The 24,904-nt window shown below is 63.8% G+C and overlaps 1 protein-coding gene across 13 annotated transcripts; it reads right to left on the minus strand.

Moving 5' to 3' along the window:
• Positions 1-657: 657 nt before the first annotated feature.
• ELN (elastin) lies at positions 658-24,904 on the minus strand. Of its 13 annotated transcripts, none has more exons than XM_074922986.1 (34): positions 24,693-24,904; positions 18,091-18,144; positions 17,629-17,655; positions 17,416-17,448; positions 16,112-16,156; positions 15,429-15,521; positions 14,954-15,013; positions 14,774-14,839; positions 14,641-14,688; positions 13,328-13,399; positions 13,068-13,094; positions 12,788-12,859; positions 9,680-9,721; positions 9,127-9,192; positions 8,787-8,831; positions 8,569-8,652; positions 8,421-8,480; positions 7,394-7,498; positions 7,254-7,301; positions 5,660-5,845; positions 5,520-5,579; positions 5,192-5,377; positions 5,021-5,080; positions 4,278-4,421; positions 4,032-4,085; positions 3,672-3,803; positions 3,441-3,488; positions 3,004-3,045; positions 2,770-2,829; positions 2,293-2,319; positions 1,835-1,876; positions 1,594-1,623; positions 1,422-1,472; positions 658-1,289 (listed from the first exon to the last, which is right to left on the minus strand). In XM_074922986.1, exons 1-34 carry the CDS (start codon positions 24,769-24,771, stop codon positions 1,240-1,242), a joined length of 2,298 nt encoding a protein of 765 aa, XP_074779087.1. In that variant the 5' UTR covers positions 24,772-24,904; the 3' UTR covers positions 658-1,239. The 13 variants fall into 13 exon arrangements, with proteins under 13 accessions (XP_074779087.1, XP_074779086.1, XP_074779088.1 ...); XM_074922985.1 differs by having other exon boundaries at positions 2,293-2,334; XM_074922987.1 differs by lacking the exon at positions 17,416-17,448 and having other exon boundaries at positions 2,293-2,334.

Below are 24,904 nucleotides of genomic sequence, written 5' to 3' on the forward strand. Positions count from 1 at the left end.
CGGCGCCGGCGCGGCCGCCGGGGCGGGGCGGGGCCGCGGCCGGGGGGCGGGGCGAGGGGCGGGGCGTGGTCGCGAGGGGCGGGGCGGGGCCGAGGGGTGTCTCCGGGGGCGGGGCACGGGAGCCCCAGCAACACCCCCGCTGTCACCTGGGTCACGCCATGGGCACGGGCGGCACCGGGGAGGGGGGGCTTGGATGTCCCCCGCGTCCCCCCGGATCTGTCCTCGGGCTGTCACCAAGGGCCGGGACATGGATGTCCGCCTCACCCCTCAAGTTGTCACCATGGGACAGGGCACAGACTCCCCCCTGGGTCCCGGGATTGTCACCGTGGAACATGGACATCCCAGTCCTCCCCCAGGCTGTCACATTGGGACAGAACATGGATGTCCCCGTCACCCCTGGGGCTGTCACTGTGGGACAGGGCATGGCCACCCCCGAGGGCCCCGGACCGTCCCCTCGCCCACCCGCTGTGTCCCAGGGCTGTGACCACGCAGCGGGGGGCACACGGCACCCCCGCACCAAGGACCCAGCACGTCCCCACGGCACAGGACACGGGGCAGTGCCACCCTGCTGGGCTGGGCCACCCGTCACTGCCACCACCACGGGGCAAGGGGGGGGGACACACGACACGGACATGGGATGGAGCCGGAGTCCTTTAAAAACTTGTCCTTTATTAGTCTGTCGGAAGCGAGTCCCTCTGTATGGGGCGTCCCACCCAGTTATAGCAAAGTGAGTAACATGAAGGGACCGAGCCCCTCCTGCCCGCGGCCCCCCCCCGGCCGAGGGGAGCACGGGGACCGGGGGGGGCCCCCGGGCCGACGGGGACATCCCTCCCCATGCAGGCCCCCGTTGTCGGGACCCCCTTCCCTCCCTCCAATGTGAGGTGCCCCTCATCCTGCCGCCCCCTCCCCGCCACGGGGTCAGCTCTGGGACTTGGGGGGGGGTGACACCCCAAGACCCCCCCCTAAATCCCGCAGGGAGCGATAGCACCAAGGGGGACGGCTGCTCCCCGCAGTTTATTCCGCGCTCCCTGCCGGGACGGAGAGGGCTGGTGGGGGGACAGGCGCTGCCGGAGGCGCGGGGCCCCTCCTGGGAATGTGGGGCCGGGGATGGCCCCGGCATGGTGGAGGGGGGGTGTCCGGGGTTTCGGGGAGGGGGGGGTGTCTCAGCTTTGCTTGGGATTTACATTCTGGACCATGCAGTAGCACCAAAGTTCATGAGGTCATCGGTGACGGTGGCGGTTACTTCCGCTTCCTCCCGCAGTACTTCCCTTGTGCGCAGCCCACGCCGCCTGGGAGGGGGGGATGCACAGGGTGAGCCCCACCTGCACCCCCAGAGCCCCTCGGGGGGTGGCGGGGAGAGGGGCAGGGGGTGCAGGAGCCGGCCCCGGCGAGACGGGGGGTCACCCGGCAGCAGCGCTCACCTCTAAAGCCCAGGGCACCGAGGGCTCCTCCGAAGGTCTTGGGGGGCTTCCCTGCGGGGGAGAGACAGAGCAGGGTGAGTGGGACCCCCACCCCGCTTGGCTGCTGGCTGCAGGGGGGGATATGCCACCCCCCCCAAAGAATAAATGCCCTGCTTGGGGGATGGACACTCACCACCAAATCCCAGCTGGCCGGCGACCCCACCTGAAAGGAGAGTGAAGCCCTCAGCACCCACCGGGCACCCGCACTGCTCTGGTCTGCCCCCCCAGCCGAGCACCCCCCAGCTCAGCCCAGCCCCCTGGGTCCGTCCCCGGGCCGTGGCCATGTCCCCGTGGGCTGTGCGTGTCCCCATGAGCCGGGCAGGCACCGAGAGGTGCCCCGGGTGCGTGCCAAGGTGCGGAGCTGCGGATGGTACCTGGAAATATCGGTGACACACCAAAGCCAGGAACTCCAGCCCCTGAGGAAAAAGCAAGAGCCGGTGACAGCCTGTGACAGCAGTGCCACCCCAACCCTGCCTGGCTGGGGACACCCTGACTGGGGACCCTTGCTCACTGCAGGGACAGGAACTGCTGCAAACCCCCCTGTTGCCACCATGTCACCCGCCTGGATTTGAGGTGCTCTCCCAGGTAGTGGCATGCCCATTGGGGGATGGCAGCAGGGTGGGGACAGCAAGCCAGGCAAGCGTGGCATGCTAGGGGACACAGTCCCACCCCAGCCCCAAACGGCAGCATTCACCTGGCTGCAGCCCCCCAACACCAAAACCTGTGGGATGGGAGAGCCCTGGGGAGGGCGGGGAGTGTGGGGACAGGGATGGGGACAGGGATGGGGGTCACCCCTCCATGCCCCCTGGCTGGAGCAGCCCCTGTTCCTTACCTGGCTTGGGAGGTTTCCCAACAGCTCCTGGGTATAAGATCCCTGTGTCAGAGAGGGGCGTCAGTGTAGCCCCCACTGGGGGTTGCTGCCCCCAGGGCTGCAGCCAGACCCTGCACTCAGCCCAGAGGGTCCCCAGGCAGGGACCTGCATCTCTGCATGTTGGGGACATGGTACAGTACCGTCCACTGTCCCCACGGCACAGGCAGCGCAGGCGCTATGGCCCTCGGTACCTGCTCGGCGATGGCATTCCTTTCCGATCACACCCCGGAGCAGGGCAGGTGGCAGACACAAGATGGGACACAGGGCACAGAGACAGTGTGGGGTGGGACCACGCCGTGGGACCGGGAGGGGACAAAAGTGACCCTGCATCCCATACAAGCCCTCTCCTTGTCGGCACTCTGCCAGCACACCACTGCCACTCTGCTCCCTGCACCCCGGCCCTGCGCAGCCCCGATGCCAGGGGCCAGCATCACTCACCAGCACCGAGCCCACCAACTCCAAGACCACCGAGTCCAAGGCCGCCGACTCCAAGGCCACCTATGATGGGGGTCCCGGGTGAGCACCAGTGGGGACGGGCAGCATCTGATCTGCTCCTCACCCAGCCCCATGTGTGCCCATCCTCCCTCAGGCAGCCCTGCTCCCCCCATGCCCTTGGGGAGCATCCCCCTGCCTGGCAGGATCTGCCTGGGCTCAGCTCCTGCCAGCACCCACCTGGGATGCCGCCAACCCCTGGGACTCCAGCTCCAGGAACGCCTGCCAGAGAGAGACCGTTAATCCCTGTCCCCCCACAGCCTGATACCCCCCAGCCAGTATTTGACCCTGTGGGGTGGCCCCTGCCACCCATCCTGGGTGTCCACAGCACCCGTCTCATAGCACCCAGAGCAAGAAGACCCAGAGGGGGCTCACCCCCAGCATGATGCACTGCTGCAGGCAATGCAGAGCAGGAGAAAAATGTCCCCGAGTTCCAGGGAGGAGGCGCAGGTGGCTCTTCACACCCATGGGTGACAGCACACCACCTCCTATGCCTGGACCACCCTATGCTGGGGCACAGGGGATGTGAAGCAAGGCCAGCACACCGACAGCCACACAGGGGGGGTGCCCAGTGATGGTCCAAGGTGGACCTAGGGCAGGGTGGCAGGGATACGTACCGAATTTGGGAGGTTTAGCACCAGGCTGCACCCCTACTTGGGGGATGCCTGCAAAGTGAATGAGGACACCACAGTTAGGACAGTCACCCCTGCATCTCTCCCCCATGCCACCATTCCCCATCCCACCTGCAGCCCCCCTTGCCACCCCTCCACGTGGCTCGGTTGCTTTAGCATCCCTGGCCACTGCTGTCCCCAAGCACGTCCCCAAGCGGGGTGTGAAGCAGCATGTACCTGCACCGGGGAGGATGCCAGTACCGGGTACCCCCACACCCGGCACCAACCCAGGCACGCCGCCGACACCGGGTGTCACTCCTGGCACTCCGGCAACGCCAGGGACCCCACCTGGCACCCCGACCCCAGCACCTGCGGAGAGAGGGGGTGAGGCAGCGTGGGGGTGATCTCCGTGTGATCCCCATACTCCGTAGGATGATGTGCCCGTCATGGGGTGCCCACCCCTGAAGCCCCCCAGCTCCCCCTGGCCCAGTCTGTGCCACACCAGGGCTCATGGGGACACCCCAGCTGCCCACTGGGTGCACAGGGATGCTGGCCGTGGGCTCAGCCACAAGCAATGGGCTTCTCCAGCCAACTCACCGAATTTGGCTGCCTTCGCTGCTGCTTTTGCTGCTGCAGCTGGACCTCCGACACCTGAGTGGAGACATCAAGATGGGGGTCAGTGTCCCTGGGGGGCAGAGTCCTTCCCTCACATCTTATCTGCATCCCCCAAGGGATGGCCATGAATTGATAGAGACCACCAAGGTTCTCCTCAGGTCTGGCCTGCCCCAGGCCTGCCCCTGCACCAGCCAGGCTGCCACTTCCACCCCGCTTCCTCCTCCTCACCTGGGACACCTCCAATGCCAGGGGCCAGGCCACCCACTCCAGGAGCCAGGCCACCTACGCCAGGAGCAAGGCCACCCACACCGGGAGCTAGACCACCTACACCAGGAGCCAGGCCACCTACACCAGGAGCCAGGCCACCTGCTCCTGCAAGGAGACAGGAAAGGATTGGAACTTCAGCTCAGGAACAGAGGTGGTGGAGGAAGACAGCTGAAAAGGCATGGCAGGGTGGGGCAGGCGGATGGGTGCAGGATGGCTGGGTGGGTGGGGGGAGGGAGGGATGGAGATGGATGGATGGATGGATGGACGGATGGATGGATGGACGGATGGATGGATGGATGGATGGATGGATGGACAGATGGATGCATGGATGCATGGATGCATGGATGGTGAGATGGATGAATGGATGGAGGTGCGGATGGATGGACAGACGAGTGGGCAGATAGATACTGAGGTGGCTGGTTGGCTGGTGGATGTGGATGGGTTGGTAGAAGGGATGAGATGGATGAGAAGGTGTATGGATGGTGAACCTAGGACCCTCCATGCAGACCAACTGTCTGGAGAGCAGCCTGTGACACAGCCAGGACCTCATCCCACACACAGCCCTGCAGAGAGGTCATCCCTCACCCGACCCACCGGGACGCTGTGCAGTGCCAGGCCTCAGCCCCGAAGAAGGGAGCAGCTTAGGGTGGGGAAGTGGCAGGAGACAGGACAGGGGGGATAACCCCAGAGAGATCGCAGCTTACCGAATTTGGCTGCTTTGGCGGCTGCTTTGGCAGCAGCGGCGGCTCCTGGAACTCCGACTCCTGGGGGAGAGGGGGAGCATGAGGGGCAGCGATGGGCCATGGTGGCCACACCAGCACCCCTCAGCCAGCACCGCTGGGGACAGCCCGAGCATCCCTTAGACACCATCTCACCTGGTATGCCTGCGACCCCACCGGGCACCAGACCGGGCACGCCAACACCGGGCACACCAACTCCAGGCACGCCGACACCGGGCACACCGACACCGGGAACGCCAACACCGGGAACACCAACACCAGGCACGCCGACACCGGGCACACCGACTCCGGGCACGCCGACACCGGGCACGCGCCCTGCTCCTGCAGAGGGGTTCAGGGATGTGGCCCAGCAGGCCGGCGCTGTAGACAGGGTCCTGCTGACCTCCCCACCACCCACAGCGCCAGGGGTGCCCATTTGCCAGCATCCCTCCTCCCTCCCTGGGGAAGGAGGATGGTGACTTACCATACGCTGCAGCTTTTGCTGCAGCCTTCGCTGCAGCCGCCGCAGCTCCTGGGCCACCCACTGCAGGGACAGAAGGGAGAGAGTCAGGGGACCAGGGAGGCCATCACCACCCATTGGCTCATGCCAGTCCATCTGCTCACCTCCGACACCGGGCACCACACCAGGAACTCCGGCCACACCGGGCACACCGGGCACACCAGGGACACCAGCAACACCAGGGACGCCAGGAACACCAGGGACACCAGGAACACCAGGAACACCAGGAACACCAGGGACGCCAGGAACACCAGGAACACCGCCAATGCCGGGAACACCGACACCAGCTCCTGCAGGCAAGAAGAGGGGAGAAGTTACACCTCATTGCAGCAACAGTTGAAAGGTAGGATCTCGTCATAGGTCTGCTCCTGTTGTGCCACAGTGAGGAGAGCATCCCATTGCCTTGTCCCAGGAGAGACACACAGTGGTGCAAGGGACTGGTCCCATGTCTCCCAAGAGGCCCCCGTGAGGATGGTGAATCTGCTGTTGTAAAAGAGAGGCTGGGAAGTCACCAGCGCAGGGGACCATGATGATCCTTGTCATCACAGAGGGCTCCAGATGGTCCTCATCACGGGGACAGCAAGCCTTGCAGCCAAACAGGCCATGGAGGAGAAGTAGCTGGTGGTCGCTAGTAGCTGCCTAGAAGGGCTGGGTTCTCTGGGCACTGGCCAGACTGGGAAGCAGCCCAGGGCAGTGACAGCCTTGACCTGCTGACACTCTTTAGTGCCACGTGGACAAGCATCAGGTCACTTCTGGAAGGGCTGAGTGCCAGAGTTGTCCTCATGGCCCCCTGTTTGGCAGATGCCTGGCACCCCAGCAGAGCACACACCCATTAACTTGTCACTGCCAAGCTTCTCCCTAAATCCCACCCTCCCCTGGGCACGTGGTGGGAGTTTTTACTACATGATGCAGATGAAAATGGAAAAAGTGTCCAGCAACAGTTTAGCCCTCAAAGGAAAGCTGCCATCGAGCGTGGCTGCTCCCAGGGGACTCCCAGCACTTTGCAGTGATAATGCAGAAGGTCCTGGGACCTGGCCATGTACCCTCTGACACTGTCTTTTGCAGCAGCACAGGTATCCCCCAGCCCTGCATGGAGTCTCGGGGTCACTTCTGCCTGCTCTCTGCTCCCGGACTCCCAGCTTCCCTGCTGCGTGGCCATGTCCCTCAGCCCCTCTGGGCTCCTCTTCACTCGAGCTCCCTTGGGGTGGTTATGCCTGCTGGACACCTGGGTCCTGCTAGACCAAGTCAGATGTACTTGCTGGGTCCCACCAGGCTTTTGGAAGGCAGTGACCCTAGGCAGGGGCCCCTCTGCCAGGGATCTCTGCCCACCCAGGCAGCGAGGTTGAGCCTGCAGGCACCAGACCCTTGATCAGGTCTGCTGTTAGAGAAAACAGATTTGATAGAAAACCCAAGAATTCATATGAGGTCCAAAGACATGAGCTTGGTCTCATCTGTTCACCTCCATGAAGTCTGCAGAAACCGCAGAGGGAGAGAAGGTCCTGCCCTGGGGATGAAGCCAAGCCTGGACGCAGCAGCTGGGAGCCAGGCTGGGCACATCCCTTCCCCGTAAGGAGCCATCGGGAGTGATCCCTGGGAGAGAACTGCCTGCCTGGGGGCACCCCAAGTGCCAGGGGTGGTGAGGGTCAGCAGGGCTCCCCAGGGAGCTGCTGGGGAGTTCCTCACACTGCACAGACGTACCATATTTAGCTGCCTTTGCTGCTGCTGCTGCTGCTGGTGCACCGACTCCTAGGGACAAGGGAGAGAGGGACCCTCAGCCACCAGCACTCACACCCCTCACAGAGCTGAGCACTGGGGACAGGGCTCCTGAGAACAGTCACCTGCCACCCCGGGAACACCTCCAACACCGGGCACCAAGCCGGGGACACCGCCAACGCCGGGCACGAGGCCTGGAACACCTCCAACCCCAGGCAGCACCCCTGGACCTGGAGGAAAGCAGAGCAGTCAGACCAAACACTCCATGTCACTGCGGGGGACATGGTCTCCCCTGGTGTCACCGGAGGCTCTGGGGCACCTGGCTTTGAGGTGGGCTCTCCACACCTCCCAAACCAGACACTCAGGGGACCTGGGACACACTCAGGATTGGGATTCTCAGCTCCCTACACCCAACCCAGGGGTCTGGAGCCCACCCGGCCACCCAGGAGCTTGGGGACCCTCAAGGTCCCTCAGGGCTATGGTTGCAAATCCCATTTCCTCCCAGGGCTGACCTGTTTCCTCTGAAAGCTCCAATGAGCAGCTGTTTGCTACTTGCTCTTCTCCCACAAAACAGCCAACAAGGGGAGCAGCAAAGGTGACATCGGCATCACCAAGCGCACCACCCCACTAATGAATGACGGCTCATTACAGACACCGTCTCCTCAGCCACCCCACCGGAGCCCGGCCCAGCAAAACCACATCTCCTGCGGAGAAACCACGCATGATGGGGATGTACTGCCCTGTGTGGGGCTGCTGCACTGCGAGGTGGCCAGCCAGTCCCCCAGCCACCACCAAAAAACCTCCGTTCTGCAAACCAGGCTTTGCTACACCCAAGCCCAGCTTCCCAGCAGGCTGCTGGAAGCTGCCCCTAAGGAGGTAAAGCCCCTCTGCACCCCTGGGGGCTGGGGGGTTCACACCTTGCAAAGCTGCTGACTCAGCAGAGTGGCTTCCCCTTGCCCTAAGCCCCAGCAGGCAGCAGCTGGAACCGAGGCAGGGGCCCGGGGCTGGGAGAGCACCCCAGGAGATGGGGCAGGGGGCGGTGGAGCAGGCGGTGAAGCCTGGCACCAGTGCATGGCTCTTCTGCGCCCCGAGAGTGAACCCGGCCCCACAGGCAGCTGCCGGATCTGTCCAAGCAGCAGGGCACTAACTCACCGAAAGCTCCTGCCTTTGCCGCTGCCTTCGCTGCTGCCGCTGCCGCTGCCGGCCCTCCAACTGCCAGGGTAAGGGAGAGAGTCAGGGGTGCGGGACAGGGGGAGGCGACCTCCCTGAGCCCCAGGGCCTCGCCCCTCCATCGCCTCACCTCCGGCTCCTGGGACAACGCCGACACCTGGTACCACTCCGCCAACGCCTGGGACGACGCCAGCCCCGGGCAGGACACCAGCTCCTGCCGCAGGGGAGAAGGGGATCGTCAGCTCAGTGATGCAGGGGCACAAACAGCATCCCCCTGGCCTTGGAGGGAGGGAGCAATTGCCCCACTGAGGAGGTGGGTGATGGATGTGCCCATGGCGGGTGACTCACCATATTTTGCTGCTGCTTTCGCTGCCGCCGCCTGTGCTCCAACCCCTGGGGAAGGACATGGGCAGCCACTGAGATCCCAAGGCCATTCCCACCTCAGCTCCCCCATCCCGCAGGGACCCTGGGGACCAGCCCCTCCTGCCAGCATCTGCCCCCTTCTCCTTTGGGAGGTGATGCACCTCTCCAGGATGTCCTTGGGGTGACACTGCCACCCTGAGGCCACCAGACAGCCAGGCAGTGCCCAACATCCCATCCGAGAACCGGCAAGGTGACCGGGGTGCAGGTACCCCTGCCATGCCCGTGCCAGTCCCCCATCCTGGGGCTGCCTGGGAAGGGAGCGTACCTGTCCCGGTGGGGTACCCTGCCTTTCCTGCCCCGATGCCGGCTCCTATCCCGCCGGGCCCAAAGCCTGCAATTACAAACAGAAAGGCAAAACCTTGTCAGGCACTGGGCCTAGGAAGGGGGAAGAGGCAGATGGAGCAGCTCCCTCAGCCCAAAGGATCTCCCCCCACTGGCATCGTGGGATGTGGGGGGGATCCCAAGAGCCAGCTGCCCCCCAGTTGAAGTGCCAGTTCAACTATCCCTGCCTGGAGCTGGCTGCGGCTCAGGATGTGTCCTAGCAGAGAGCCAGCCAACCGACCGCTACCGGTGCCGCGGCACGCCTGCGGATCAACGGCTCCCAGCCCCGCTGCGGGATGCCAGGAGAGCTGGGTTTCTCCCAGCCAAGTCAGCAGGTGTCACAGTAGGACAAGGCACAGGTCCCTCGAGGGAGCACCTCGCCCTGGGAGCAGGACGCCCCTCACACAGCCCCGAGGGTCGGTGGCCATGAGGCCACGGCAGCAGCCGGTGGAGCTGTGAGGAGCTACGACCGCGGAGCGAGGGCTACGAGCACTCACCGTAGGGCAGCTTACCAGTGCTGTAGGGCAATCCATAGCCACCTGGAGAGGAGAGAAGGTGGCGGGTTAGCACCTGGCTGCCGGTGGCTGTGCCCCTTCTGCCCCGCGGTGTAGCCCCTCTCTACCAGCTGGCTGCGTGGCACCAGCCCTCGGGGGTCCTTCCATCGGGATAGTAAATCCTCCAGCATACAACTCCCTGTGATGGAGCCGGCCCGGGAGATGCTCTTCTCCATCACCTTGGGAGCAGCAGCTTCAAAATGAGCCACTCACTCAGCCCCATGTCGAAGGCTGTGGTGCCCAAAGCCAGTTTTGCAGGAGTCTCTCATAACCCCACTTCAGTGGGGGGTCCCCCGGGAGCCCTGCGGCAAGAAATGTACCCAGCTGGCTGCACCACGGCCAGCTCCAAATGCAAGATTTTAATTGGAATCAGGGCTTGGGAGCCTCCACAGGAACATGACCTCGTTAGAAGGGCGGCATGAAGGGATGGGGAGGGATTACGAGTGGGAACGTCGCAGCCAGGGAAATGTCTTCTTGTGAAAGAGCAGGATCCCACCGCTCTGGACGGCACAGGGATGCCCGTGACTCGGTGGGGACCGTGCACTTGGGAGCCAGCAGGACCGAGCTCCTATCACTGCTGGCAGCAGCCTGAGGAGGGGTGATGGGCTGCCACATCCTCGATGGGGACACCTCAAGCAGCATGTAGAATGAGGGTTTCTCACACACCAAGCCCTCCTGCCAGAGCGGGTTGCGGGCAGGGCAGGGACATGGCTGCCTGAAGCCAGGATGGGATTGCTCATGGCAAAGCACCTCCTTGAGCACGGGACACCATCCCCTCCCGCCTGCCAGCATGTGGGAACCAGATTTCCCTCCACGCTGCCAGGATGTCCCATCGTGTCCCAGACCAGCGCTGTGCTGCTGGAAGGCAGAGGCTTTCCAGGCTGTGGTGGCCATGAGCTGTGCTGGGTGTCCCCCACCTTGGGGACCGCCACTGTCCATCCCAGGGCACCTCATCAGCACCTTGCTCACCCCAAAGCTGTGGAAGGGTCTGGCACTGGGTGACACACATGGAGGTGACTCCAAGGGTCAAGCACGCAAGCCCTTGGGTCTCTGAAGGTTTTGCTGGCTCCAAGCCCAACTCCCCACCAACCCCAGCCAGATGTGAGAGCAGCCCCCACCCTGGGGCTTTGCGCACCCATCCTGCACCAGCCTGGGGATGCCACAAGCACTGCCAGGGGAGCTCAGGGCTGGCAGGCGCTCTGGCTGGCAGGGAAAGGGCTTTGCACAGACCAATGCCACCCCAGCACGGCCGGGCACTGGGGAGCAGTCCCCATCTCTACAGCATTGGGTAGGACCCTCATTTTAGCCACAGCTTCAGGTTGAGCCTTGAGCAAGTGAGGTGACCCCGGGGCCACCTCCTGAGCAGGGACAGCACAGAGCAGGAGCTGGCTAGGGCATTTGGAGCAAATCATCCAAAAAGGCGACTTTCTACTGAAAATATTATTTTCCCCACTATTCCCTCACTCCCTCTTGACCCCAATCTACCACAGCTGGGACAAGGTGCAGGGGACCCAGGGACATGTGGAAGCCCCAGGTCCACCCGCAGCATCAAAGCAAGAGGCTCGACAGCCAGCCCAGTGTGTCCCCCTGCTGCCAGCACCAAGCCCTCAGAGGTGACAAACTGGCATCCCCCTGTGTCCCAGGAAGGACTGGGGTGCCAGGCAGGACCCAGCAGCTGAAACCACAGCTGGGGACACCACCACTGTGCTTCTGGTCCCCTCAAGAGCCGAGATGCACAGACGGGCGTCTCTGGCCAAGGGGATGGGTGTCCTGCCCTGATTTATTTAACGAAGGCTCCCCATAAAGTGGGTCAGCCGTCAGCAGCGTCCTGTCCGGGCTGTGGGCCACTGGCAGGGCTGCCGCAGGAAGGAGCCAGGCACGGCTGCGCCATGTGCCGGTGGTTTTCTCTCCACACCGGGCACCCCATGAAAGGCGGCCTGGGGCTGGGCTGCGGCCGGGAGGCCAGACAGTATCCAATGGCAGCGGGGCCAAGTCACCCTAACGAGCGTAACTCTGCCTCCGCGAGAGGAAGCTGGAGCGGGCCAAGTATTTCTGCCGCCGTTTGCGGCGACGGGCCCTGGCGGGGGAGAGCTGGCAGAGCTGCCGGCGCTGGCACTCGTGCCGGGGTGGGACCTGCTGCCTGGGGGTGGGCTCCCCCCGCCAAGACTTTCCTGCCTGTAGCAACTTGTTTCAGCGAGTGGGAAAATGCCTGTGACTCTACTTGCTCCCCAGTACCCCAGGGATGCAGGTCCCTGCTTAGATCTGGCTGCCCTCCTACTCTGGGATGCTCTTGGGGCCAGTAAGCTGGCAGCATGGCCCCTGGAGGACACGGGACACAGTACTGGCTGCCTGGCACTGCCCATCCTGCCGCTGTCCCTGTGTGGGCACAGCCAGCTGTGGACAGACAGAGCTGGCACCCAGCACAGGGCCGGGAGATAGAGGTCCCCGGAGCAGCCCAGCCTGGGAAAGGTGTGCTGAGCCCCAGGCTTCCCTGGGCCGGGCTGAGCCTCATCTGGGATGGCAATGGGGAGGGAGACCTGCCGGGAGCTCCATCCCCACTGCCTGCCTGGTGTTGGTGGCCTTGGCTAGAGCTCCTTGAGCCGGGACATTTGGCCCAGGTGAATGCCCAGTGATGCCTGGCACAACCCCAGGAGCCACAGAAAGCAGACAGTCCCTGAAAGGGCTGTGTCTCATGCCAGGAGGAGCTGGCAGGGATGACCTGGAGTGGCCTGGCCCAAAGCAAGTCCCCAGAACATGCTCTTTCCTACCTTACAACAGCTGGAGAGAGGCACGGCATCATCCTCATGGGCTGGGGACAAGACTAGCAGCAGCGTCCAGCCAGCTGCCCAGGGGGCTGCGATACGCAGGGCTGCTGCTGGATTCACCTGCCCAGAACCCCTTGCTCTGTCCTGATGTCCCAGAGCCAGCACTGGTGCTGCCAGGTCCAAGGGACCTGGGGCTACCACGGCTCAGCCCTGGGGAGCGGCGGGTCCTTCTCCTGACACTGCTGGGGGTCCTTCACCCCCAGTCCCGTTGGCTGTGTCAGCTTACCTGGGAGCTTAGGAGCTTTGATGGGATACCCCAGAGGGACACCGGGCTGCTGACCTCCAAAACCTCCCAGTCCTGCAAAGCCAACAGCAGACTCTCACCTGGAGCCCGCGCCTAGGCTGCCACCAGTCCTTTCGGGAGGGGAGCGCCCCAGGCTACCCCGGGAGAGAAGAGCAGGTGGTTTTGAAAGCCCTGAGGCATCTTCTGGTGTGTGGAGGCCATGACTGTGATGAACAGGCTTGGGAAGGAAGAGAAGGATGGGCGAGAGAGACAAGACACTCACCAGGGATTCCTGCGAAGGCTCCTGCTCCTAGGCAGAAACACAAAGGCACCCATGTGAACCTCAAGGCTGGTCCTCAGGGTCCAAACTAGTCTGTGTGGGCTGAGTTGGAGGTTGGCTTCGCTTGCCCATGTGCCCTGTGAGGCTGCAGCCCCAAAGGATGGGCTGAAGCCAGCCCCAGCAGATGGGGATGAGGGCAGAGCCTGAACCAGCCCCGGACCTGCCCTCCACTGTGGTGTCCCCAGGGGATGGAGGGGACCTACCTGGACCTTTAGGCTTGACTCCAGCACCAGTGGGTACCCCGGGCAGCACCCCTACACCAGGGAAGCGGACACCTGCGGCAGAGACCGGAGGGGCTGGGTGAGCACGGTGGGGCATTGTAGCATTGCTGGTACCCAGCTCCGAGCTCCCTGTCACCCATCTCTAGGTCAGCACTAGCCCTTGTACCCAGGGACAGGGTAACCTCATCCCCTGGGGGCTTTCTGGGACCCTCCTGTTCCAACCTCCCCGCATCCCCTGGGCAGAGCTGCCAGGGAAGGGTCTGCTCCAGCTCTGAGGCTGCCTGTGCTTTTGGGAGTGGGGGGTGGTGGTGGTGATGTAAGGGAGTGGGCTGCCCATGCAGGAGCCTGTGGTGCCTGCAGAGTACATGGCACCATGAGAGGGTCCCACTCGTGACAGCAAAGCCCCAGCCCATGCCATGGTATAGCCAGGCCCAGGCCTTGCTCTCCACCCTGCTCATGTGCAGTGATTTTGTGCAAGCTGGGGGGCTTTGGGGAGCGGGAGGGGGGTCCTGCTCACTGAGCTCCGATCCTCCAGGGGCAACAGGCAGCACTTTGACCTTGCAGTCGTTTGGGCTGGGTTTTTGGTTTGGGGTTTGGTTTGTTGTTGTTTTTTTTTTTTGGTTTGCTTGGTTCTTTCCCCTTTTACAAATGTCTTTCATTATAACTCACGCATTTTCTGACATGGAAAAGACATTCCTGACCAGCAACACACTTCTCCTTCTGACAATGTCGAAACATCTTGTTTTCACAAGTTTTCCTTCCCCAAATTACTTTGCAGTGAGGAATTCCTCACCCCCCCCACCCCCCCCCCAGGCCTGCCACCTCCTCTCCCTCCTTCCCACGCTGCCTTTGGCTGGGCCAGCCGGCCCTGCCTGCTCCGTGCCAGCTCCTCTCCCGGTGCTGATGCCGCCTGCTCCCGCAGAGCTTGGCACAAGACCCCTGGAGACGCTGGGTCCCCCCGCCTTTGGCATGGTGGAAATGTCACTACGGCCCCAGTGAAAGGGTTTGGAAACTGCAGGCAGCAGGGATGGGGCAGGCAGGGAGTTATTTAGGCAAGCGGGCAGCCTCCTGCAGGGCAGGGTGCTCTGCCTGCATGGGCAGGGAAGGCAGCAGAGGTGTTATAGTGCCCAGGGTGCAGCTGGCCACAAGGCTCTCCACTCAAACCAGGGTGCTGGCACCGTGTGGGGACATTCTCAGAGGTCAGGGAGATGCTGGAAGAGGGGGGAAACCTCTGGAGGTTGAGATGCTGCCGGGGGCGGGGGGGGGCGGGACACGACGACGGACCCTCAGCTCACCTGCACCAGGGAGCACACCGCCCGGGAAAGCTCCAGGAATTCCAGCGCCTACCAGGCAAGAGAAAGGCAGGGATGAGCACCCAGACGGAGCCCTTCCCCGCCCCGGCCCACGGCTTTGGGGCCGTGCACCTACCTGGTACTTTGGGGGGTTTCCCCGCCGCGCCAACCCCGGGCTGCACCCCGCCCGGTACCACTCCACCTGCAGGCAGCAGAGACCCCTGAGCCCCAGGCACCAGCTCCTGCCCACCCTGGCAGGCATGGGGACGGGTCTGCCCCCGGCTTATCTATGCTGGGGACGAAGGGTATTTCCTACCTGCAGAGACCCCGAGGCCACCAGGACCACCAACTCCACCCACGCCACCAATGCCAGCACCTAGGGGCATTGGGAAGAGGAGTACCAGTGTGAGATGCCACTGCTGGGCTACGGGTGGCTGGAGCGGTGCCAAAAGAAGGGACAAGCTCAGGATGGCTCTTGGAGAGGCAAAGGGGACACCCTGAGTCAGTACCAGGGATGGGTCCTGCAGACCTGGGCACAGAGACCAGGCAGCCCAGTGCTCTCTGCTGCTGGGGGTTTAGGTTTGGCCAATGCCCCTTTCCCGGCACACCAAGACATGCCAGGGTCCCTCCAAATTGGTGGAAATCCTCGCGAGAGCAGCATCCCCAGCTCCACAGGAAATCTCACCTAACCCAGGCTCCCAGGAGTCCCCGAGCGCTGCTCGAGCCCCAGCGTTGTCTTGCCCAACCTTGTTGCCTGACCCAGCATCGTACCAGACACCCCCAGCACTCACCAGCTTTTGCAGCAGCCTTGAGCGCAGCGGCAGAGGCAGCACCTGGGAAGACACCCCCGGGGTAGACACCTCCGGGAAAGAGACCTCCAGCACCTGCAGGGAGGAGAATAATCAGCATGAGCATCCCCAAAAAGCAGCCAGCAAGAAGGTGTCCTGCCCTCACGCCGGCCACGGTGGGCGAAGGGGGTGGGGGGCTGGGGGGGGCTGCACGGCAGTGCTGGGGGCTGGCGTTAGGCTGGGCAAGGCGGTGGTTAGCGGGCACTGCCCTGTCCTGCGTTGGCTGCTCCCTGCATCCCCCCCCACACCTGCTCCCATCTACACCCCCCCACCCCGTCACTAGCTGTGCCACCACCACCCAGGTGTCACCGGCTTGCTGCACACACTGGGGCCCCCGCGGCCCCGGGCGGGCACTGTCCCTCTGCTGCAGACCCCCGTGGGGACCCCAGGTCCCTCCTCGCCTGTCACTGCTTGGGGTCACCCAGTTGATGCCGTGATGTTGGGAGACCACAGGGCTGCCTGTTGGTGGCTGCTGGTCCCTCAGGTGTTGCAAGGGTGCCCAGCCCAGACGGGACCCACCAGGCTACGGAGAGCACCCCGTGGGGACAAGCCACTTGCTAAGTGGGTCTCTGGGGACAATTGTCCTGGAACACCCGGAGCAGGGGTGGCCAGTGGTCTGTGCTCACCTGGCTGCAGACCAAGTGGGCCGAGTCCCCCGAGGCCTCCGACCCCTGGAAAGAGAAGTGGGGTGAGGTGTGTGTGTGGGGGGGATGGCCAGGGCCAGAGGACCAAGAGTGTTCTGCCTGTCCTATCCACGTGGGACAGGAGCGTGCCCCAGGGACGGGCACAGGGACAGGTGACAAATGTGCCTGTCAGCACCCGGATCCCCCATCCCATCCCTTTCTGCCTTGCCCACCCCCCACCCTGCCAGGCCACGAGGGGACAGAGCCGAAATGTTTATGGCTGAGGAATGAGTCCCTCCGGCTCCGGCCAGCGCTGCCTTCCAACATCTGGGGCTAATCAGCCCTCGCTCCCTCCAGGCGCAAATTCCACTGCCTTTGGCTCAGGGTGCGGACACCGCTCCGGCTGGGGCTTCGCGGCCGCGCCGCGTTTGGTTTTAATTACACCGAAATAAAGGGCCTTGTTTTTCTTTCCACGAGTTGAAATCTGAGTAAACGGAGGTTGCCGGCCCCCGCCTCGGGCTGGCGCTCCCGCTGCGCAGACGGGCTGGCTCGGGGGGCCGGGGGGTGCAGTGTGCCCCTGCCCTGAGGCACAGCGGGTACTCCTGGGGCAGGCAGGGAGGCGAGACCCAGATCTCTGCCTAAAAGAGCATCTCTCCCTGGGCCTTGACGGGCACGGGGCATCTCTGTTAGCACCAGATTTGCCCCCTGCACATTCTGTCCCTCTGTCCCAGCAGCTCCCAGACGTGCCCTACCACCCCCCAGGTTTGGTGCCCTCGGGCTGTGCATCCTCCTGCCAGCATCTCATCTCTCTCCTGGTGATGTCCCCTCTTGCCCCCTCATTTCTAGGCCAGACAAGCCCCAGCGTGGGCTGCAGGAGCCCCAGCAGAAGCTGCTCAGCCACGAACGCAGGCAGGCGGAGGTGCTGCCAGCTTCCCCCAGACACCAGCTCCCAGCAGGGCTGAGCGAGCGTTACTCGACTTTGCATCTTCCCGAGGAGCTCTGGCACAGGTTTGCAGGCAGCAAGCACCCCAAAAGGGTGGTCCGTGGGGGCTGGAGGCGAGTGGGCAGTGTGCCAAAGCAGGGGCCGAGGGAGGAAGGCTCTCTGCAGCTGTGGGGGCTTGGCAAGGGTTAGTGTGGCAGGGCAGGGCAGAAAGCGCCGGCTGCTGCGTGCCTTGGCCATGGGGGTGCCCACAGTGGGGGGGTCCCCTTGGCCACATGGAAGAAACATGAGGGCAACAGGCGTTGGGCAATATCCTGGCCACTGGCATGGCTGGAGGTGGTGAGACAGCCAAGGAAAGGCTTCTTACCTGGTTTAAGAGGTTTTCCTCCAGCCCCGAGTCCTAGGGTAGAGTGTGTGGAGAGGGGTCAGAGCCATCCTGAGCATCCCCCAAGGGGGGACACTGTGTGGGACTGGGCCAGCCCCATGGCAGACCCTCTGCCTGACACCAGGCAGCTCTGCTGGGCGCACTGCCCCCCTCCCCATCGCGGCACACCCTGGGCAAAGGGGTCCCAGCACTCACCTGCTCCCAAACCTCCAACCCCAGCACCTGTAAGCAATGGCACAGTCTTAGCACCCATCCCTGTGAGCACCCACCACCCACCCACCCATGACAGGGTCCATGGGGGGACAGAGAGGGTCACAAGGGTGTAAGGAGATGGGGCATCTCCCCTGGGATGTCCCCAAGATTTTGGCTGAGATGCTGGGGACAGGCTGTGACCTCTGAGCACCTCTTGTGGCCAGGCCAGGGTTTAGGTGCCAGCCCTGGGCTAGTGCCACCCAGTCCTGTCCCCATGCCATGGGGCTGGCACTGAGGCTGCCACCCAGGGCTGAGCTGTCACAGTGTACCCATGTCCCCTGACCCCAGATGGCAGGTCCCCGGACCTCTGTGCTGGCTCAGAGGCACCTGGGGATCCCACAGGCACCTGCCCCATCCCTGCAAACAAGGTGATGCTCCCCGCCAACACTGCCTGGACCCCCTTACCTGGGAAAAAGCCTCCTCCTGGGACCCCCCCTCCTGGAATAGCACCAGGGACCCCTGCAAGAGAAGAGACCGTCATTGAAATCCCACCCAGGGATCCAAGTGTATCCTGTGGGGAGGGGAGGGGGGCACCTTCTGTGATGGGGAGCTGCTCTCTGTGGAGGGGGTGGGATGCAGAGTTCCGGGGCGAGGGCTCAAGGGCAGGTCCCTGCCTTTCCTTTCACACCTCAGCTTCCCCAGGGTGACAGTGGTGACAGGAGGTGCCCCAGACAGAAGCTGGGGAGGGCATCTTGGTGGAGGGGTCAGCAGGACTTTGTCGTGCATGGGAGGGAGGGACATGGGGCTGGTACGGAGCAGGGCTGGCTGGTGTCCAGCCCTGCTTCCCAAAACCTGCCCTGTAACACAGCCAGTGCCGTCTCCATCACCTCCAGCTTCACGTGGCTCTGGAGGGACTGATCTACTCGTGGTCATACATGAAGGGGCAAGACTGTCCCAGTTCATCCCCACAGCCCACCCTGGTCCCTGATCATGCTGGGCTGGCCTGCCCCATGCCCATGCTGCCTGCCCTGCCTTGCCCTTCCTGCTGAGCTGCCAGCAGGAGTAGTCAGCTCAGGCCAGCAGGACTGGGGTGTCGGACTGGGGGGACTGTGCTGAGACCCACTGAAACCACCTGCATCCCTCTGCCCATTTCTGTGAAGCTGAGATAAGCCCCCAGGTCCCACTGCTTTCCAGGGTGCCTGGAGATCGTGCTCAGGGGTCATCCTCAGGCACCAGAGCAACGTTTTTGGCTGGTTTGGACCATGGCAAAGGTCTATGTCCTGCAGACCACCAGGCAACCATCCCCTGGGTGGTCCTCCCTGCTCCCTCGGGGTGGTGCAGGAGGTGGAGGCTTGCAGGTGGGTTGGCAGCACAAGAAGATTGCAATGCAGAGGGATGCTCTGCTGCTGGCTGGAGCGTGTTTCTGGCACTGGGGAGGGTTCTTACCGTGGGGGTCTGCAGTGGGATTTGCAGGTTGGCTGACAGGGCTTGCAGTGAGGCTGACAGGAGGATTTGGGGGTTGCCAGAGGCAAATCGCCTTGGCCAGCACCCCTGTGGAAAGCTGCACCCAGCTCTCCTGCCTGCCCTGGGCAGCGGGGATGGAGCTCAGGGTGGATGGGCACTGGAGACCCTGCAGTGCCATGGCTGGGACCACTGGACCTGCTGTCCTGCTCCGAGGCTGTAGTGGCCTCCCCAGCACCCCAGCCAGGGTTGGAGGGACCCAGCACCCCCAGGAACTGGGTGTATGCAGTGTCACAGCCCTGGCAACACCACCGCAGGCTGGGCAGTGTCTGGGGGCTGGGCAGGCAGCCAGCGCAGGCAGGTGGCAGAGCTGGCACACCACGGGGGGGGGGGGCACATCTCTTCACCATCTCAGATGTGGTGCAACATGACGTGACGAGGGTGACCCCTGGGCCCTGCTCACATATGTCCCCCACCACCCAGAGCACCTGGGAGGGACCCCCAGCCCAGCCACAGAGACCCGGCGCCAGGATGCACCCACACGTGTCAGGACACACACACACTCACGCAAGAGGGGTGTCAGGGGGACACACACCGGCAGGACACACACCCACAAACCCATCGGGATGCACACGCTGTGCCAGGACCTGTCACACAGCCCCAAAGATCCCTGTGCCCCCCCAAGCCACCTCCCAGGGCCTTGCAGGGGACAGAGGGCCAAATCTGGCCCTGGGGCAGCTGACATCCCTTGGAGCGGAGGGCACACGCGCTCGGACATTGCTCCGGCCGGCCGGCTCACCCCTCTGGCACAGCACAGCCTGGCCCGGCTGTCGGCCAGGGGTTTACGGAGCGGCTCATTTTCCCGGCACATTCCCCCACCCACACCCCCCCCGAGCTTGGGAAAACAAATCTCAACTTCTTGCATGTTTCCAAACAAACTCCGAGCACCCACACAGTGCCTGTCCTCCCCCACCCACCCTGCTGGGAGGGGACATCCCACCCCACTGGTGGCGAGAGCCAGAGGGATGGCCAGAATCCACCCCAGGACCCCCACGCCTGGTACCAGCAATTGTCCCCCACCAAGCAGGAGAGTCCCTGCTGTGCTCAGCCCCCGGGGTGCCCCCCAGTCTCAGCTCCCTGTGGCTAGGCAAGGTCCCTGGTGCCGGGGTGATGCTGGACAATCTGGGGATCTGGGCTGAGCTTCCCCACCCCTCTGTGCCCCTGTGCCAGCGCTGCCCGGCACAGACCCCTGGTGAAGGTGGGCCAAGGCAGGAGGGCTCACAGCCTTCCCAGGGTGCGTGGGGACCCTAGCAAGGTCCAGGTGACACGGCCCACAGCCATCATTGTAACCTTCCTGGGTGCTGCGGACGCTGGCAGGGCGTCCCACCATGGTGTCACTGTCGCTGCCCCCTCCTCAGGCATCCCCCAGGCACCATCCCAGAGGCAAGGTGTTGTCTCATCCTGGTGCCTCCTGGCAGGTCTGAGCTTTTTAGAAGATTACAGGGGGTGTGCCAGTTCATCAACCATCTCCATGCCCAGGCAGGAGCCTGGATGGCTGGGGGGCAGCAGGATGGCCGGGGTGGGGATGCCATATGGCTCTGGGGAGCCAAGGCTTTTTCTCAGGAGCATCTCAGGAGGCTGTTCCCCCTTTGCTGCTCTCTCGGACCAGCTCTGCCACCAAACACAGCCAGCTCTGCACTCGAAGCTCTTCTACAAGCTGCCTTGGTGCTGGCAGAGCCGTGCGCTTCCCGGTGGGAGGCAGTGACCATAGCCCAGCTCAGGGTCTGCTCCCCGGTGCGGGCACTGCCAGGGGGCACAGGGGTCTCTGACCTGCTCAGCTCTCCAGCTGAGGACCAGCCTCAAGCAGCCCAGTTCAACCCAGCATCACCAGTCCCAGCAGCAGCAGCACCACTCTGGCCCGGGTGATGACAGCAGCGCACACGCTTGGCACCGGCTACACCGTGGGCTCCCCGAGGCTGCACTGGCTTACGGCAATCGCTCTCTGGCTGGTCTCTGTCCTTCCCCGGCCCCATCCTTCCCCAGCCTCTGCGGCAGGAGCCCACACCCCAGCTCAGGGTCTGTCCAGACCCCCCTTTGGCCTCTCCATCCCACATTCCCCTGGCACATCGCGGAAGGGGAAACTGAGTCACCAGCCTCCCAGCACTGAAGGAGCCCTGTGCTGCTCTGCCCCTGGCCTGAGCCTGGCAGGACTCTGGGCTGGTTTCTGCTCTCTCCCAGCTTGTCTCCCTGGCCGGGGCTGGCTGCAAGCCTGCAGAACGTGGGGCTGGCCCCCAGCACCCACCCTGGGCATGTCTTCTCAAGCCAGGGGCAGGAGAATTTGCACCCACACGTGCAGCCCCAGCTGTGGTAGGGTTTGACCCTGGAGGTGCTCAGGATCTGGTGTGGAACCTGGACTTTTTTTTCCATAGCTCTGTACCTCAGGCCACTCTTTGCAATATCTGCACTATTCCATTACCTCTGCTGTTTCAGACTGACCACTGTTTCTTTCATCTGCACCATTTCTACCTGCACCACTGCTTGCAGCTTTCTTTACAAGCCAGAAATACAGATGTTTTCTCTATTCAATAGCTTTTCAGACTGACACCAGCCTGGACAGCCCACTGCAGGACACGAGCTCACACCCTCGCCGAGCAGCCAAACCTCGTCCCTCGCCGCCCTCCCTGCACCCGTGGGCGATGGCTCCCGGAGGAGGCTCAGCACATAACCACCGCAGATATTTCCCCTCTTCCCTCACGCCGCTGTTTTCTTTTTCTTGGAAGAATCGGTTTTGGAAACATGCAGTCTCCAAGCAACTTCGAAGCTGTGTTGCATCCCAGCCTGAGCACGCTGGTAGCAGCTTGGGAGGGAGCAGGGGGGCTTGCTGTTGAGAGCCTGGCTCCTCTCCAGCCCCCACGAGGCTTCAGCTTTCATCTCGGAGCGCTGGCAGACAAGCTGCACCCTGCAAGTTGTTTGCAGAGGGAGCAGCCCCAGCAGGCCGGTTCCTCAGGGAGGTGCCCGGCTGGGAAGGGGAGATGCCATCCCAGCTCCACAACTGGGACTACTGTCCCTGGGGCACCCTGGGGACTCTGGGTGTCCTTGGAGGGTCTCCACAGTACCCAGGCTGGGATGCCAGCACACCCTGTGCCAGCCTCTGCATCCACCCAAGCTGCCCAGAGCCTGCAGGGCTGAGGTCCCCCCGGGATCCCTCTGGTCCCCCTCTGGGGGTGTCAGTGCCAGGGGTTCCCCTGTGCTCCAGCTCTGGAAACACTGAGGGATGGAGGGAAGCACTGAGGGACAGATGCCCCACTCCAAATGCTGGGACACGCTGCACTTTGCACCTTTTAGGGAAACATCAGCTTCCCCATGCAGCAGCCTGGATCCGGCTGTGCACATCCCCACAGTGCCCAGTACAACTCTGCTCCCCCGGGGGGGGGCAGAGCAGCAGGGACTGATCCTAACCCGCTGCTGTGAGCTTCCCGAGTACCACTGGCTGCTGCAAGCCCAGGGCTCAGCCCCTTGGCACCGCTCTGAGGGGACAGACTGTGTGTGCAAGGGGCTGCCCCTTTTACCCCTCAACCCTGGGATCTCTCAAGGGTCCATTTCCTGCCAGGCTGGTTTGGAGCTGGACTGGAAGTGGGTGCTGGAGGATGCTGCCCTGAGCCTGCTCCAGGTTGGGTGCACCCCGCAGCACCCTGGCATCCCCCTCACAGCTGCCTCTGTCCCAGCTCAGTCCCCGAGGGCTGGCGGAGCATGGCTGAGCCTGCCCGGTGCCAGGCAGCACACCAGGCTGCAGAGACACTGTTTGCTCCTCCAGGGGAAAGTGTACTCCAGTGTCCTCATCAGCACAGGGAGTATCTCCAGGGCCAGGGACACCTTCTCTGTGAGCCACTTCCCAAAACAGCAAACACTGCTGGAGACTGAGCCGGGGACTGGAGCGGGGCCAACAGCCCCAAACTGCTCAAAATTTACTGCAGGATCTCACCCAGAGGCCAAAGTCCTCCTGAGACTGTCCTAGCTGGGGAGCAAAGTCACTGTGGTTCAGCAAGTCAGCACAGAGCATCCCTGCCAGAGATGGGGAGTGCCCAGGACGAGCTGCATCCCATCAAGCACCTTGACCTGAGCTGTAGCTCAGGACCAGGCACTGACAGAGGCTCAGCTTTACAGGCAGCTGCCTGGCTTGGCACCACTCTGGGGTCACGCTGCCTGCACAGCCAGGCTCCAACCAGCCCAAGCTCGGGGTCCCAGGAGCCCACCCCAGCGGGGCAGGGCAGGGAGCTGCAGGGCACGGGCAGATGGAGCTGCTGGCTGCCGAGCCCCGAGGGCTCTGCCCTGGGCAAGGGGGTGCCCAGCCTGCAGTTGCCTGGTGCCACTCACAGCCCTGGCACTGCCCTCCCCTGCCCAAGGGACCCTGCCCTTTCCCCTCTGGCCCTTGGTCCTCCCTGGCCAAGAAGCCTCATTGCATGCTCTCCATGGCACGGGGTGCCCACCGCCAGGCTCTGCGGAGGTGGCTGTCCCATCCCTGACCGAGCTGTCCCCACCTCGCAAACCTTTGCCCAGTTTGGCCACCGCAGCGGGCCATAAATCTGTGCTCAGAGCTGTTCTCCCCACCTCCGTGCGTGCTCATGGCCTGACCACGAGACGCGAGCCGTGCTGCGGGCAGGCACCTGCTGCGCTGGCGGCTGTGGCTCGGTCACGCTGTGCCGTGGGACGCTCGCCACTGCGCTGCCTTCGCCTCCCGCCCTGGCAGCGGGTTTGCTGCACGTGTGTGTGTGCGTGTGCTGGAGTGTCACCCAGCCCGGGCCGCTGCCCGGCCAGTGAGCCATCACCCCTGACATGAGCTGGTGGATGGACCCGACGCTGGTGACACCAGTGCGAGGAGGACGGTGTGGGGGCCACCCCAGGCACCCAGAACCTGTGATTCGGGTGGGTTGAACTGCTCTACAGCTGCAGGAGCCCAGCGTGCTCTGTCGCGGCCACACACTGCGCAGCAGCTCGCACACATCAACTGCGGGATGCACATGCAGCCCCCCACTGTCCCTCCAGCTCACACCGCCATCGCACCGGGAGGGGGGACAGGTCCCAGCTCCCTCAGCCCCTCGCACCTGTAACCCTCACGGGAGCTTGGCAGCCACCCCCGGCTGCCCCTGCCCTGCACCCTGCCTGCGTGTCCCCAAGCCTCCTGTGTCCCCAAGCCCCTCGTGTCCCCAAGCCCCTTGCCAGGATGCAGCACCTCGCTCAAAGCCTCCCACCCCGACAAGTGCTTCACACGGCGGCGGTGCCACTCCCGGGCTGCCCTGTGTCACCATCCTTGGTGACACCCCGCCCCAGCCGGGCATGGCACATGCCACCCACCGGGCTGGGGGGCAAAGAGCCCTCTGGGAAGTGGCACCCAGGGCGCTGCCCTCCCACCCCCGGGGATGTCCCCAAGGCAGGGCAGGGAGGCTGCCTGTCCCTGCTTGGGGACACGCAGCTGGGGCAGGCGTGGGGCTGCCCGGGGGGCTGAGGGGGGGACAGCGAGCAGAGCCCCAGTGCCAGTGGAGGGTCCCTGCAGAGCCGAGGAAAAGCGTTGGCCGGGGCTAAGAGGAAGGAGCCTTTTCTTTCCTTACCTCCTTGGTGAGAAGCCGGGAGGATGGAGAAGAGGAGGAGGACTCCGGGAAGGAGGGGTGCAGCTGCCTGCTTTGCCATCTCTTGAAGCAATGCCCCCGTGCTCCCGCAGGCAGTGTGTTTTATCCCAGAGCTGCTTAATTGTTGCTTCCAAGGATGCGAGGGGAAGGGGAGGGGGGGTTGGAAGGAGGGAGGGGAAAAGGAGAGGGAGAAG

Source organism: Athene noctua, chromosome 19 (genome assembly GCF_965140245.1).
Source record: "Athene noctua chromosome 19, bAthNoc1.hap1.1, whole genome shotgun sequence".
Lineage (NCBI taxonomy): Eukaryota > Metazoa > Chordata > Aves > Strigiformes > Strigidae > Athene > Athene noctua.